Below are 16,591 nucleotides of genomic sequence, written 5' to 3'. Positions count from 1 at the left end.
TCATAACAGGAGACTTAAATGTGCATTCGAATGTAGCCAATGACAGGCCTGCTAAAGAACTCAGTGATGTCCTTGAAATGTTTGGTCTAACTCACACGTAACAGAGCCAACCCACACCACAGGCCACACTCTTGATCTGATCATAGTAAGGGTCTTGCTATTTCAAACGTGAATGTTATCGATGCTGCTTTATCAGATCATTTCTGTGTTTTCTTCGACTTGTCTGTTAGACCCAAACCAGCAGTTGGGTCTGCAGTTGTTAGGAGAATACTCATAAATGACAGCATACAGACAAAGTTTGTGGAAATTATCAGGTTTGAAAACACCCTGTATGCTAATGTTGATGATCTCTTGAACTTATATACATTAAGCTTTCTGTCTTGCCTTTGGTGAGGGCGTCGCATTTTTCTCCGCTCCCTCCTTCCCTGCTTGCTTTCTTCGTTTTGTCTTGTCTGAACTTTTTTGAAGCCTCTTTCTTTGCGCTGTCCTCAAATCTAAACATCAACCATGGATATGATCAGCTGGACTCTCAACGCAATTGACAAAGTCTTTTTGACAAGGAAAAGAGGTTCGGGGGAGCCTGGCTGCCCTGACGGAACCATTGCTGCGGGGTACGTGAGAGACTCCTGGGATAAATGGAGAATCATGTGCCTCTCAGTACTTTCCATCGAAGACGTGGAAGACATCTACCTATTTGGAACCGTGATCGCGGGGCACCTGCTGATTGGGCTGGACATTGCTCTGGTGTATTGTCAAATTCGGAAGACGAAGGCAGCCACTCAAGGAGCCCAACGGCTGTTCGTCGCTATGGAAGGATTGGGCCGGGCTGTGGGAACACAGACTGTGGCGATTTCTGAACTGAATCGCAAAATGGATCACATCATGGAGAAGTTTGCTGAGAAGGAGAATTGAATTGGAGAGAAACCAGCATGGACACAGAGCAGGCAAGTCATTGTTTTGACTGCTTGAAGAAAACAACATCCTTATCTATGATTTGACTCCCTCGAATGGCCTTGACGCTATCAGGAACAGGCTGTTCTGAAAAACACCCCCGAGGACACCTCAACGATGGACGCTTTTGACCTTCCTTTTTCTCAACAATACCTGGTGTCGAACTTTGAGATCGGCCCCAGTCTACAAAAACATTTCAACATCACACCCAAGTTAATTGGGCATACATGCACGCTCCCGCCCCTCCCTCAACCAACGCCTTCACCACTGCTTAATTCCTGGGGTTATGGATGGCTAGTAGTGCTTTATAGCAGCAGGCCGGTCTCCAGTGCCCCAAATCCCCCCCCCTCTGTTGCGAGTTGTTGTGATTATATGTAACATGTTTATGTGTGCTATGCTATGTGAGGTTTTTTCCCTTGGACTCAGTCTGGACCCCCTCCCGAGGGTCCAGCCTTAGACTGAATTTTTTTACTCTTCCCCCCTTTCCCAATATCACCTTTTTCCCACCTTTTTTAAGGAGCGCCGTAAGTGGCTGATCTGTTAGCGGTCCCGTCTTGTCCCTCTGTAACGTATGTCTGCTCTTAGTGGGACTGTGCCGAAAATGAAATTTCAGTTCTTATGTGTCTTGTACATGTTAAAGAATGGACAATAATAAAGCATCTTGAATCTTGAATCTTGTTGTAAATGTTTTGGACACCATTGCTCCCGTCAAGGTTACAATGGTTAAAAGTTGTCCAAAGGCGTCATGGAGAAATGAAGACTCAGTTTGGGCACAAAAAGGGGAATGTCGCAGTGCTGAACGGAAATGGCGCAAATCAAAGCTCCAAACTCATTATGAGATTTACAAAAAAATGCTGAATGTGTTCAACCAGACTTTGCGTAAAATAAGGGAAATATATTTTTCTGAAACATCACAACTGCTACAGTAAACAGATTAATAACAAACCCTTCAATTTCACTTCTCAAAATAAATTATTTCTACATCAAAGTGCAATGAGTTTGCAATATTCTTTCATGATAAAGTTCAAAGCATTAAACATTCAATTATTCCTGGAAAATAAATAGCTACTGTGCAGCCAGCTAGTCAACTAGAGCTGGCACGTTTCACTCCTGTTACTGACAAAACAGTTGAAGAAATGATCCACAGTCTGAGGCCATCAACATGCTGCCTTTTACCCACTAGATTTCAAAAGTCTGTGCTGAGCAGTTTGTTACCACAATTCCCTAATCTTGTTAACATCTCACTGCAGTCCTTAAAGGCCTACTGAAACCCACTACTACCGACCACGCAGTCTGATAGTTTATATATCAATGATGAAATCTTACCATTATAACACATGCCAATACGGCCGGGTTAACTTATAAAGTGACATTTTAAATTTGCCGCTAAACTTCCGGTTCGAAACGCCTCTGAGGATGACGTATGCGTGTGACGTAGCCCGGCGAACACGGGTATGCCTTCCACATTGAAGCCGATACGAAAAAGCTCTGTTTTCATTTCATAATTCCACAGTATTCTGGACATCTGTGTTCGTGAATCTGTTTCAATCATGTTCATTGCATTATGGAGAAGGAAGCCAAGCAAGCAAAGAAGAAAGTTGTCGGTGCGAAATGGACGTATTTTTCGAACGTAGTCAGCCACAACAGTACACAGCCGGCGCTTCTTTGTTTACATTCCCGAAAGATGCAGTCAAGATGGAAGAACTCGGATAACAGAGACTCTAACCAGGAGGACTTTTGATTTGGATACACAGACGCCTGTAGAGAACTGGGACAACACAGACTCTTACCAGGATTACTTTGATTTGGATGACAAAGACGCAGACGTGCTACTGTGAGTATGCAGCTTTGGCTTTTTTTTGCGTATGTACGTAACTTTTTTTAAATATATAAGCTTTATGAACCTTGGGTTAGGTGAACGGTCTTTTGGGCTGAGTGATTGTGTGTGTTGATCATGTGTTTGAATTGTATTGGCGTGTTCTATGGAGCTAGGAGCTAGCAGAGGAGCTAGGAGCTAGCATAACACGTACCGTACCGTAAGTGCGCGTCACGTACGTAACTTTTTAAAAATATATAAGCTTTATGAACCTTGGGTTAGGTGAACGGTCTTTTGGGCTGAGTGATTGTGTGTGTTGATCAGGTGTTTGAATTGTATTGGCGTGTTCTATGGAGCTAGGAGCTAGCAGAGGAGCTAGGAGCTAGCATAACAAACACGCAGGTGTTATTAGGCAGGATTAATTTGTGGCATATTAAATATAAGCCTGGTTGTGTTGTGGCTAATAGAGTATATATATGTCTTGTGTTTATTTACTGTTGTAGTCATTCCCAGCTGAATATCAGGTACCGTGAGTATGCAGCCTTGGCTGCTAAACATTCGATAACTTGACCGTATGTGCGCGTCACGTACGTAACTTTTTAAAAATATATAAGCTTTATGAACCTTGGGTTAGGTAAACGGTCTTTTGGGCTGAGTGATTGTCTGTGTTGATCAGGTGTTTGAATTGTATTGGCGTGTTCTATGGAGCTAGGAGCTAGCAGAGGAGCTAGGAGCTAGCATAACAAACACGCAGGTGTTTTTATGCAGGATTAATTTGTGGCATATTAAATATAAGCCTGGTTGTGTTGTGGCTAATAGAGTATATATATGTCTTGTGTTTATTTACTGTTGTAGTCATTCCCAGCTGAATATCAGGTCACCCCCGGCTCTCACAGCATCTTCCCTATCTGAATAGCTTCAACTCCCCACTAGTCCTTCACTTGCACTTTACTCATCCACAAATCTTTCATCCTCGCTCAAATTAATGGGGAAATTGTCGCTTTCTCGGTCCGAATCTCTCTCACTTCATGCGGCCATCATTGTAAACAATAGGGAACTTTGCGTATATGTTCAACTGACTACGTCACGCTACTTCCGGTAGGTGCAAGCCTTTTTTTTATCAGATACCAAAAGTTGCAATCTTTATCGTCGTTGTTCTATACTAAATCCTTTCAGCAAAAATATGGCAATATCGCGAAATGATCAAGTATGACACATAGAATAGATCTGCTATCCCCGTTTAAATAAAAAAAATTCATTTCAGTAGGCCTTTAAAAACTGCTGTCATTAAGCCACTCTTAAAGAAGAGTAGTCTTGATGCCACCGTATTGAATAAATATCGGCCCTTATAAAACCGGCCATTTTTTGGCAAAGTCTTAGAAAAAGTCGTGTACCAACAGCTAAGTGACTTTCTCCTGTTTAAAGGCCTACTGAAACCCACTACTACCGACCACGCAGTCTGATAGTTTATATATCAATGATGAAATCTTAACATTATAACACATGCCAATACGGCCGGGTTAACTTATAAAGTGACATTTTAAATTTGCCGCTAAACTTCCGGTTCGAAACGCCTCTGAGGATGACGTATGCGTGTGACGTAGCCCGACGAACACGGGTATGCCTTCCACATTGAAGCCGATACGAAAAAGCTCTGTTTTCATTTCATAATTCCACAGTATTCTGGACATCTGTGTTCGTGAATCTGTTTCAATCATGTTCATTGCATTATGGAGAAGGAAGCCGAGCAAGCAAAGAAGAAAGTTGTCGGTGCGAAATGGACGTATTTTTCGAACGTAGTCAGCCACAACAGTACACAGCCGGCGCTTCTTTGTTTACATTCCCGAAAGATGCAGTCAAGATGGAAGAACTCGGATAACAGAGACTCTAACCAGGAGGACTTTTGATTTGGATACACAGACGCCTGTAGAGAACTGGGACAACACAGACTCTTACCAGGATTACTTTGATTTGGATGACAAAGACGCAGACGTGCTACTGTGAGTATGCAGCTTTGGCTTTTTTTTGCGTATGTACGTAACTTTTTTTAAATATATAAGTTTTATGAACCTTGGGTTAGGTGAACGGTCTTTTGGGCTGAGTGATTGTGTGTGTTGATCATGTGTTTGAATTGTATTGGCGTGTTCTATGGAGCTAGGAGCTAGCAGAGGAGCTAGGAGCTAGCATAACACGTACCGTACCGTACGTGCGCGTCACGTACGTAACTTTTTAAAAATATATAAGCTTTATGAACCTTGGGTTAGGTGAACGGTCTTTTGGGCTGAGTGATTGTGTGTGTTGATCGGGTGTTTGAATTGTATTGGCGTGTTCTATGGAGCTAGGAGCTAGCAGAGGAGCTAGGAGCTAGCATAACAAACACGCAGGTGTTATTATGCAGGATTAATTTGTGGCATATTAAATATAAGCCTGGTTGTGTTGTGGCTAATAGAGTATATATATGTCTTGTGTTTATTTACTGTTGTAGTCATTCCCAGCTGAATATCAGGTACCGTGAGTATGCAGCCTTGGCTGCTAAACATTCGATAACTTGACCGTATGTGCGCGTCACGTACGTAACTTTTTAAAAATATATAAGCTTTATGAACCTTGGGTTAGGTAAACGGTCTTTTGGGCTGAGTGATTGTGTGTGTTGATCAGGTGTTTGAATTGTATTGGCGTGTTCTATGGAGCTAGGAGCTAGCAGAGGAGCTAGGAGCTAGCATAACAAACACGCAGGTGTTTTTATGCAGGATTAATTTGTGGCATATTAAATATAAGCCTGGTTGTGTTGTGGCTAATAGAGTATATATATGTCTTGTGTTTATTTACTGTTGTAGTCATTCCCAGCTGAATATCAGGTCACCCCCGGCTCTCACAGCATCTTCCCTATCTGAATAGCTTCAACTCCCCACTAGTCCTTCACTTGCACTTTACTCATCCACAAATCTTTCATCCTCGCTCAAATTAATGGGGAAATTGTCGCTTTCTCGGTCCGAATCTCTCTCACTTCATGCGGCCATCATTGTAAACAATAGGGAACTTTGCGTATATGTTCAACTGACTACGTCACGCTACTTCCGGTAGGTGCAAGCCTTTTTTTTATCAGATACCAAAAGTTGCAATCTTTATCGTCGTTGTTCTATACTAAATCCTTTCAGCAAAAATATGGCAATATCGCGAAATGATCAAGTATGACACATAGAATAGATCTGCTATCCCCGTTTAAATAAAAAAAATTCATTTCAGTAGGCCTTTAACAATGTGTTTGATACTTTTCAATGCAGCTTTAGGCCCCACCACAACACTGAAACAGCGCTGATCAAGATGACAAATGATATCTGCCTGAACACGGACGTAGGAAAAGTCTCAGTCTTGGCTCTGCTGGATCTGAGCGCTGCCTTTGACACAGTTGAACATACCATCTTAATACAGAGATTAGAAAACCGGGTGGGAATATATCCTGCTCTTAACTGGTACAAATCATATCTCAATCACAGGACATACTTTGTTGAAATTGGCAATTGTTGTCTCTGACCATAGGCTCCAGCACCTACCACGACCCCGAAAGGGACAAGTGGTAGAAAATGGATGGATGGATGGATGTCTTCTGACCAAATGGCTATGACCCGTGGGGTTCCTCAGGGCTCTATTTAGGGATTCCTATTGTTCAACTTGTAAGTGCTGCCACTAAGTCAGCTGATACGCAGCTTCAATGTGTCCTACTACAACTATGCATATGACACTCAGCTTTACGTGTCACTAACGGCAGGTGAACGTCGGCCTGTTGATTCACTTTGTCACTGCATCGAACGGATCAGTGTGTGGCTGCATAACAATTTACTTCAGCTAAACTCAGACAAAACCAAAAACATTGTCTTTGGCCCATAGAAGCAAAGATAAACTATTATTACTGACCTTAAAACCCTCTCACTGAAACCTGATAATCAGATTAGAATTCTAGGGGTAATAATCGACTCAGACTTGAATTTTAACAGCCACATTAGGTCAATAACAGCAGCTTTTTACCACCAAAAACATTACCAAAATCAGAGGAATAATGTCTAAATCAGACTTAAAGACTAATCCATGCTTTTTTCTTCAACAGGTAAGACTACTGTAATGGCCTTCTCATTTGGCTCTCTAAACAAGCTGTAAAGCAGCTGCAGTACATCCAAAATACTGATGCTTGAGTCCTGACTAGAACCAGGAAATATGACGATATTATTTCAGTGCTTAGGTCACTCCATCGGCTTCCTGTTCCTCAGAGAATAGACTTAAAAACTGCTCTCCTTGTGCAAAAGTACATCTGACATGTTAGAGCCATAAGAACCTTCTCGAGCTCTGAGAACGGCAGGGAGTGGTCTCCTGCTGGTGCCTAAAGTCAGGACCAAACATGGTGAAACTGCAGTTCAGTTTTATGCACCTAAAGTTTGGAATAGTCTACCTGAAGTTGTGAGACAAGCCTGAAAACATTTTTATTTAATTGTGCATATGACAACTGAAAGTATTTTATCTACAGATTAATTTAAAAAATGATCGTTTTTATGATGATTGTGTTTTCTGATTTTAATTTGAATAATGATTTGAGATTTTTATGTTTGCCTTTTTTAAATTTTCCGCAAATCACTTTTAATTGCCTTGTGTACGATTTGTGCTCTATAAATAAACTTGCCTTGCCTTGCCATATCTACATTAGTTTGTTTTAGATTGCTTGCAAACTTACAAATTCCAAAATGTCATGAATAATCTTTGCTTTTTTAGTAGAGAAAATAGTGCACTGACCAGCTCCACTCCCCTCTGGCAGGTGAAAATAATGGTGGAGGTGTAGTTCTCTGCTGGGTCCAATGCACACTTGGTGGAGCCGAAGTAGGTGATGGACACGCCGCCTGTTGTGCTGATCTGAGGGCCACTCGTAGTCCGTCCAATGTCCTTTTATTTCAAAACAGCAATTCCAGCAAAGCTTAGAATCCTGACAATCTTTAACATCTCTAAATGTTTGACTCACAATTGGGGGCCCTTTGTCTGGATCCATACAGACAGCGGCACCGGGAGGGCAGATGACCCCTGGGATGGGGTTAAGAGGTTGACATATGTTGATGTAAAAGTCTGGAGAATCATCGTTTTGGTCCACCTCATCATCTAAACATAGCAGAGACAAAAAGATGTGCGGTTACAGTAAATATGGACAACATCAAGGTGGTTGACAGTCTTCTCTGACCTGTGGCAGTGTAGTACCCATTGACATGGATCAGAGGTGTTAGGTCAATAATGGCAGAGCCGTTCTGAACCGAACAAGTTACCTGGGAGGAAGACAAAGTGGTAATGAAGGTCAGAAAATAATCAGCCACCAACAATTTCGCTACAATGTGGAACATTTACATGTTATATGTTCATTAATGTGCATTGTCCCATGTGAAAGTGTTAGGTGGGTGAATTATATTTATATAGCACTTTTTCCTCTATTGACTCAAGCGCTTTACATTAAGAAATCCATTATCTATTTTTAAGCTACATTTATGCCAGTGTCAGTGGCACAGGGACCAAGGTGGGTGAGGTGTGCTGCCCAAGGACACAACAGACATGACTGGAATGGTGGAAGCTGAATTCGAACCAGGAACCCTCGAGTTTCGGGCCGGCTGCTCTACTATCTGAGCCACGCTGCCCAAACAAATAACATTAAAGACACAACAAATAAATAAAGATATCATACCAACACTAATAATCCAAATTGAAGTGAAATATTTTGGGCATCTTGACAGCAAGGATCCGTTTACGCACACAGACATACTCACAGGTTGTTCGCACACCAGGTGTGTGTGGAAAGCAAACAAGTGTGTGCAGGTGTCAGCATTGGAGTCAATAATGACGAGTTCTGAAGGGGCTGAGCTCATGCTGGGTGGCCTGGAAAACACATCAGGCGTAAGCATGCTAGCACCAACTAGATGTTTATGCCGAGTGGCTACCAGCAATAGTTCAAGCGTATAAGAGAATGGTTCCATACTTGCAGATGAAGTGGATGACAGTGTTGTGTTTGCGGGCGGGGTCTGCGGGACACGTACTTCCTCCTTCATACGTCAGCTCCACAACTTGGTCCTTGTACGAGAGCTTCCTGCTGGACTGGCCGGCGCTCAAAACGCTAGTGTCATCTTTAATACACACACCTGCAACAAATACAATACACTTTAGTGAATGCACGGTGGACATAGTGAACAAAGCATCGTGGGTAACTCGCACATGTGTGAAGTCAAAAAAACAGTGGTGTGGCACTGCTGAAACAGGAGTCATTTAAAATCTTTTAGTACTTTATCAGCATACTTTGACATGCATTGTCTATTTGGTCATCTGAGCAGCACTAATCAGTAACTAGGAAAGTCTGACACATGCTTCATCAAACCTTAAAAAATGTCTGTTATGCTTATTTATTCAGGACGAGGAGTACAGTGCAGAGAAAAAGCTCTTGGAAGTTCTACTCTTTTTTTCTTACTACCACATTTTAGTTCCACATTCATGTTTGGACACTGTTGCCAAAGATGTAAAAGTACCTAGATAGAAATGATTGTCCCGTGTCACATGTTTGGCTATAGAATGATTACATTAGTCCTACTGAGTTTAAGTCTCATCTAATTGCACGCATGGATGATTTAAACAAATGCAAATTGGCGACAAGTTTAACAGGGCAGAGAACTTTTAAAGCCCCTATAGATAAATATTTAAGTTTTATAAATGGGATCAACATTAAATATCAAATTGAGGCCAATTTAACATGAATGTGGAGTCATCATGTAAAAACCCAAATAAGTTCATTTAAGGGATGTTTTCTTTCAAAACATGGTAATTGAAACTTCGGTAGTCAGACATACCTGTTCCGGGACTACATCCTGCATTGGCCACATCTCCACAAATGTTCATGCGGAACATCCTCCTGTGCTCATCATGGTCATATACAGTGTAGCCTCCATCCCGAGTCAGACTGTTAAGGTCAAACAAATGACCTGCAGGGGCAAACATTTATTAGGAATTACAGAAAGACAAAAAATAAAAAATGAGTGAAAAAGGTAACCTGTAGCTGGGTTGGCAACTCTACAGCCGTCATGCTGGCTGTTGTTCAGAGGGCAGGCGGCAGCTGTTAGCCACAAGAAGGTGTACAAACACTCCTCAATGGCAGAAATAAGGGTTGGTCGGGATTCCTGAAGGGGGATAGGAGTAATAAGTTACATTGGTAATTAAGAGAAATTAATCATACCAATATACTACCAAAGTGAGAGCCATGTTGATTGCTGGAATTCTTTTAACTTACTACTTGTTTTTTGTCACACTTGAATCGAATGATGGTGCTTTTCTTGCGGACTCTGTCAGGACAGGCCTGGCCACTGGTGTACTGTAGTTTCAGCACAGTCTTGTCCCACGTAGGACCTGTCTTCACTTCCCCCAAACTCACATATTCATCCCCAACCTTCATGCAGGACGCAGCGTTGGATGGACACTTCCATGAACCTACCACGGCATGAAAACATCACTTGTGCATTGTTTGTTTTATTTTTATTACAATTTGCAGAACATTTTCTGCAAACTTGCAACTCCTCATTTTCTTTACTTTTCACTTCCTGTCTGTGTCACAATTTGACAATGCACTCTAAGGAGAACCACGCACCTCCCTGCGGAACCAGTGACCTGCAGACGTTAATGTAGAATCGTTTGCTGGTGTCGTCAGTCGAAGGCGCCACCTCCCAGTTTTGAGTCTCCATGGCCAGAGGTGAGAGGTCATACGAATGTCCTTGATCGTCACTACAGACAAGACACACGAATAACAATAATTACCACCTATGATAATATCTTTCAGTCAGTCAATCTTACTGGTAGGAGCAGCTGGTGGTTTTGACAGGAATGCACGCGAGAGCAGTGGGCCAGCTAAACAGGTACGTGCAGTCTGGGGTTTCCTTGATGAACTCTGGCGCTCCCTTGAGAAAAAAGCCCATAGAGCAGTTAGCTATCAGATAGAACAATTGTATTTTTTGTGTTGGAAGTGTGAAACCCACAGGGTTCCTGTCAGGGTGACAGGAGAAATAGATCTCTGTGGATCTCTGGTATATCTGGTGACACTTCTCTCCATTGGTGTAGTTAAGGATGAGCTGATCTCCCACAAAACTCAGAAGCTGGTTTGCCATTCCTGCACACACAATAGTTAAATGCAATTTATACACCAAAGATTAGTGATGCACCAAAACGTCAGCCACCGAAAAATTTGGGCCAAATATAGCCAAAAATTGCATTTAATCCAAAAGACTTATTACCGCAACAGTACCACAGGACCACATTGTTGGGAGTGGAATGGAGGCAACATGTCTGCAATGTGGATGTATTTTAAAATGTCTAAGTTAGACCAACGGACAGTGATCTGCAAAATGTTTGTTTGGATGGCAAGAGGCAGGGAGCAAACCTGGAACCGTTAAGTTGCCTGGATGCTGGGCTTCCGCAGGATGTCTGGATGATCTGTCTGATGCTGAATGCCTCATTGATTGACAGCAAAATATCTAATGACTGTCTAGTTTTGATGGAGTAGAACAACCCACTGTATGGTCCCTGTTGATTTCTTCTTTGCGACGCATTGACTACGTCTCTGGTGCAATTCAGTATTTGGCCTATTCATTATAAAATATATTATGTTATTCTTATTTTCCCAATGTTATTGTTGGAATACCAGTGGGAAATATTTTCATTATAATATGATTTGTTTTTTGAAGGATAAATATTTATTTGTGCAATTTGTGTTGGCCCTGTGATGAGGTGGCGACTTGTCCAGGGTGTACCCCGCCTTCCGCCCGAATGCAACTGAGATAGCCTCCAGCACCCCCCGCGACCCCGAACGGGACAAGCGGTAGAAAATGGATGGATGGATTGCAACGCCTTGATGCGGTTAGTACACAGTCAAAATCATAAATGTAATGGTAATAATAACTTGCATAATAATGAATGTCTGTGTTTAAGTTTTCTGCCTTCGTTTCTTCATTTTCGGTTTTGTCCAAGAATATTCTTTTTGGCAAAAATACAACATATTTGGTAGTGTTTGTTTAGATATGTGCACATTGTCACCTGCTATCTTATGGTTGCTTTCTATCACTTGGCACGAGGAGACAATGTTGCTTCCAGTGTCTTTGTCAGTGCAAACGCCTCTCTGGAGCCCGTCGCAGACCGACAGGTGGTAGATGTACTTGTCACTTCTCACTTGGTAATCTTTCCCCTTCAGGGAGTTCAGATTGAACTCGTAGCCACTCCTTGGGTCATGGACACGACACTCATCCCCTGAGAAGCCGAACACAAAGAAAGCACTACGGTTTCATGATCTATCGCTGAACACTGCAATATTAAACACTACTTTGCATCCACCAAAGGTGTTAGTTAGCTAGCAGTTGTGCTGTGGCTTTAAAAGTTTGCTTAGTGAGGAGTGGGTTCTTTTCATGTTTCAGTTTCCAGGAACTATTGTATTCACTATTCTAAGAGTCTGACTAACCTTGGGACTTCCTGATGGGACAGGCTTCAGACGTCCTCCAGATAAAGACATACTCACAGCCATCCTGCCGGTCGAACATGGGGGAACCCTGCACACACAAACACGAATAAACAATGGAGCTGTTTAAAGTTTTAAAAAAATAGCCACGTGTACATGGGCAAAATGTATTTAGTCTGATCATAATTTGGATTACAATGTTGCTGTGTACATGAACCCTGAAAAAAGTTATCCGATTATGACGTGCATTTTAATACATCGCAACTTTAATTGGAATACTTTATTTTGACATGCGCAGCACATACCGTAAACAGATGTAGAAGAAAAAGAAAAAGAAGCAATGACTTCCGCTGTAAACAAACATGGCACTGTGCATTTCTGCTTGTTCAACGTCACGTTATTTATTTATAAAAACAATTTTCTGTTTGCTACTTTTGTTTTACCTCTCCTTTTGAAATGGAACTGTTGTGATATGTACATGTTGTGACATGTTACGACATTCTGTGTGCATGCCTGAGGCTAGCAGTTAGCACTTGGAGTAGCTTTAAGGCCGTTAATAAAACAGCTTGTTGAGACGACAAAAGAATCACTCCTTTTTTTTGTTACATCTGTAAATGTTCTGTTTTTGCATTGCGCATTATTATGGTACACTCTTTTAGTGTATTTACGGTAATTCCCAGCATGCATTGCTCTATGCGCGGGCTCCGGTGTTCAGTCTGTTATGTGAACGGCAGTGGCCGGTTTGTTATTGTGTTCCCTCAGTAAAGTATACGTATAAAAAGAAGAAGGTTGTCGTCATTGAATTATCAATGGTAGCAGAGGATGTCTAACAACGCTAACTACAGAGTCCCTCCTGCGTTTGAAGAAAAGAAGTCATATGAGAGCTGGAAAAATGAGGTTGAAATGTGGATACGTGTTACCGATCTGGATAAGGAGAAACAAGCATTAGCTGTTGCTCTCTCACTGAGGGGGAGAGCTAGAGATACAGCTTTGGAAATACCTGCGGATGATTTGAACAAAGATGACGGGATGAAGACCCTTGTAAAAGCATTGGATAATGTATTCTTAAAAGAAGAAAAGGACAGAGCTTATGATGCATACACGGACTTTGACAAGATTCGGAGAGAAAACGAAGTTTCCATGGTGGATTACATCGTTCAGTTCGAGCAGAGGTACAACAAAATGCGCAAATTTGACATGGTTTTTCCCGACGCTGTTTTGGCATTCAAGTTGTTGGATACAGCCAGTCTCGATGTTAAAGATAAACAGCTTGCGCTTACAGCTTGTTCAACACTTACATTTGCAAGCATGAAGTCAGCTTTAAAAAGGATTTTTGGAGACAATGTGCAGCCGCCCACATGCAGCGGGGGAATTCACATGCGCGAAGATGTTGCTTTTTATGTGAATCAAAGGAAAAGAGACGGAAGGAAATTTCGTTCCCAACCCGACCAAAAGAGGGCGCCATTGACTGGCTCAAACCCACTGGATAGGTTTGGCAGAAGATCTAAATGCGCTATTTGCCAGAGTACATTTCACTGGGCTAAGGACTGCCCAAATAAGGCTGAACATGTAAAAATGACAGAGGAAAATGCAGAGACAGAAACAATTGAAGAGTGCAATGTTACATTGTTTTCTAAAGAGTCAGTTTCTGATGCTGAAATATTCATGGTAGAAGCCTTAGGTTCAGCTGTAATTGAAACTGCATGCACCAGAACAGTCTGTGGTGAAAAATGGCTGGAGAATTACATTCATACACTGAAGGAGAGTGACAAGAAAAAAATTGAAAATACACAGAGTAGAAGAGCTTTTAAGTTTGGTGATGGACAAGTTGTTCATTCCATAAAAAAAGTAAAAAGTCCCAGAAAAAATAGGACAAACCAGGTGCCACATAGAGACTGAGGTGGTCTCAGTGAACATTCCTTTACTACTAAGTAAAACGTCACTTAAGAGGGCAAAAGCAGTGCTTGACATTGAGAATGATAAAGCCACAATGTTTCAGAAACCAGTGCCTCTTGAGATTACATCCTCAGGACACTACTGTGTAAACATAGTGGACAGAGATTGCACAGCCACCCGTGAGAATGAACCCCAAACTGATGAAGTTCTGGCCATAAGAGATGGCATGAGTAAAGATGAAAAACTCAAAGTATTGGTGAAATTTCACAAGCAGTTTGGACATGCATCAGTTGATAAACTCAAAAAATTACTAATTAGTGCTGGAAGTAATGATGATGAGAGTGTTACTATTCTGAATGACATCGTAAGTAGCTGTGAAACATGTCTCAAGTACAACAAGCCCAAACCAAAGCCATCAGTTGGTCTACCAATGGCTTCAACATACAATGAAACTGTGGCATTAGATCTACACGAGCTAGAACCAAATGTGTGGTACCTCCACATGATTGATCACTTCACCAGGTTCAGTGCTGGTAGCATTGTTACAACAAAAAAATCCAGTGAAATTGTGAGGCACTTTATTCATTCCTGGGTGAGTGTTCATGGAGCCCCATCTAAGATTTTTTGTGACAATGGAGGTGAATTCAATAACGAGGAAATGAGGGACATGGCTGAGAACTTTAATATTGAAGTGAAAACCACTGCTGCCTACAGTCCATGGAGTAATGGATTGATGGAAAGACATAACCAGACCCTTAGAGATCCTGTTAAAAGTGAAAAAAAGCAGTGTTTGTGACTGGAAAACAGCCCCAGATTGGGCCTTGATGGCAAAGAATACAATGCACAATGTGCATGGATTTAGTCCATACCAGCTGGTGTTTGGACAAAACCCGAACCTACCTTCTGTGCTGGTTGATAAACCACCTGCCCTGGAGGGCACTACCATGAGTAAATGGGTAGGACAGCACATTTCAGCATTACATGAAGCAAGGACAGCGTTTACTGAGGCAGAGTGCTCTGAGAGAATCAGGAGAGCTCTGCGCACACAGCTTCGCAGCACAGATGAATACTACGAAACTGGAGATAAAGTGTACTACAAAAGAATGGACTGCAATGAATGGAAAGGCCCTGGGGTGGTAATTGGACGAGACGGGGTGGTAATATTTGTTAGACATGGAGGCTCCTATGTCCGGGTGCATCGCTGTAGACTGCGCAAGGCCACAGATCACTACACTGACACGTCTCGTGACAGCCAAGAAAGCCAGACAGAACTTAATGCAGCAGAATGTGGCATTGAACACGTTGAAGATCTACCCAATACTGTATCTAGTGATGGAGACAGTGTGCCTAACACAGAGAATGCGGCAGGGAGCTCTAATAATGACAGAGACAGCAATGAGCAAGATAATGATCCATCTGACAGAGAACCTTCTATCATAAGAACAGACCGTAGTATGAATCTAAAGGCAGGACAATTCATTAAGTATGTGGAAAGAGACACTGGAATTTCACACACAGCAAAAGTGCTAGGTCGAGCGGGAAAGGCAACTGGAAAACACAAGAACTGGTACAATCTGGAGTACACTGAGCCAGTTAACCTCACTGGCACAACAAGGTCAGCTGACCTTTCACAGGTTGACACACTGCAGATTCAGTCATTGGACAGGGTGGAACAGCCATCTGATCACGAGGATGTACTTGTTACAAAGGATGTGTCATTTGAATCAGCTAAACTTACTGAAATCAGTAACTGGGAGAAACACGGTGTGTTTGATGAAGTAAAAAACATGGGACAAAAATGCATTTCCACAAGATGGGTGTGTACACTCAAAGACACACCAGACGGCATAGTTCCAAAAGCAAGGCTAGTGGCGAGAGGATTTGAAGAGCTAAACACAAAAGATCTCCCAAAAGACTCGCCAACATGTGCCTCAGAGTCTCTTAGATTACTCATGTCTGTGATATGTCAAAACCGATGGACACCCCACTCTATGGACATTAAGTCAGCATTCCTTCAAGGAAATGAGTTATCCCGAGACATCTATGTTCGTCCACCACCTGAAGCCAAGAGTGAGGGAACTCTATGGAAGCTAAACAAATGTGTTTATGGACTAAATGATGCATCACTGTACTGGTACAATAGGGTTAAAGAAACAATGTTGCAAACTGGAGGAAAGATGTCACAAATTGACCCTACTATATTTTATTGGTTGGATAAAGATTGTAATGTGTCTGGGGTGCTTGCTTGTCATGTTGATGATTTCATCTGGGGTGGTTCACAGATTTTCACAACAACTGTAATCCCTCACCTGCAATCTGCCTTTCAAGTGGGCAGAGAAGAACATGACAGCTTTCGCTATGTAGGCATGGAGTATGTCACTGCAAATGGAGTAACATGTATGCATCAAGACAATTACATACAG

At 42.1% G+C, this 16,591-nt stretch overlaps 1 protein-coding gene across 1 annotated transcript in view; it reads right to left on the bottom strand.

Annotated features, from left to right (window-relative positions):
- igf2r (insulin-like growth factor 2 receptor) overlaps positions 1-16,591 on the bottom strand; it is a 54,749-nt gene that overhangs the window by 17,426 nt on the left and 20,732 nt on the right. Inside the window, exons 26-38 of the mRNA XM_062044801.1 lie at positions 12,276-12,363; positions 11,858-12,067; positions 10,804-10,934; positions 10,622-10,725; positions 10,419-10,552; positions 10,065-10,261; positions 9,828-9,954; positions 9,628-9,759; positions 8,769-8,928; positions 8,560-8,668; positions 7,986-8,067; positions 7,773-7,906; positions 7,550-7,696 (exon numbers count right to left, since the gene is read on the bottom strand). Coding sequence (XP_061900785.1) covers positions 7,550-7,696; positions 7,773-7,906; positions 7,986-8,067; positions 8,560-8,668; positions 8,769-8,928; positions 9,628-9,759; positions 9,828-9,954; positions 10,065-10,261; positions 10,419-10,552; positions 10,622-10,725; positions 10,804-10,934; positions 11,858-12,067; positions 12,276-12,363 — 1,755 coding nt within the window. The remainder of the gene's footprint in view (positions 1-7,549; positions 7,697-7,772; positions 7,907-7,985; positions 8,068-8,559; positions 8,669-8,768; positions 8,929-9,627; positions 9,760-9,827; positions 9,955-10,064; positions 10,262-10,418; positions 10,553-10,621; positions 10,726-10,803; positions 10,935-11,857; positions 12,068-12,275; positions 12,364-16,591) is intronic.

The sequence above is a fragment of the Entelurus aequoreus genome, linkage group LG04 (assembly GCF_033978785.1).
Source record: "Entelurus aequoreus isolate RoL-2023_Sb linkage group LG04, RoL_Eaeq_v1.1, whole genome shotgun sequence".
NCBI classification, from domain to species: domain Eukaryota; kingdom Metazoa; phylum Chordata; class Actinopteri; order Syngnathiformes; family Syngnathidae; genus Entelurus; species Entelurus aequoreus.
Note: the sequence above shows the minus strand (reverse complement) of the source record. Positions and strands in the feature narration are given on the sequence as shown.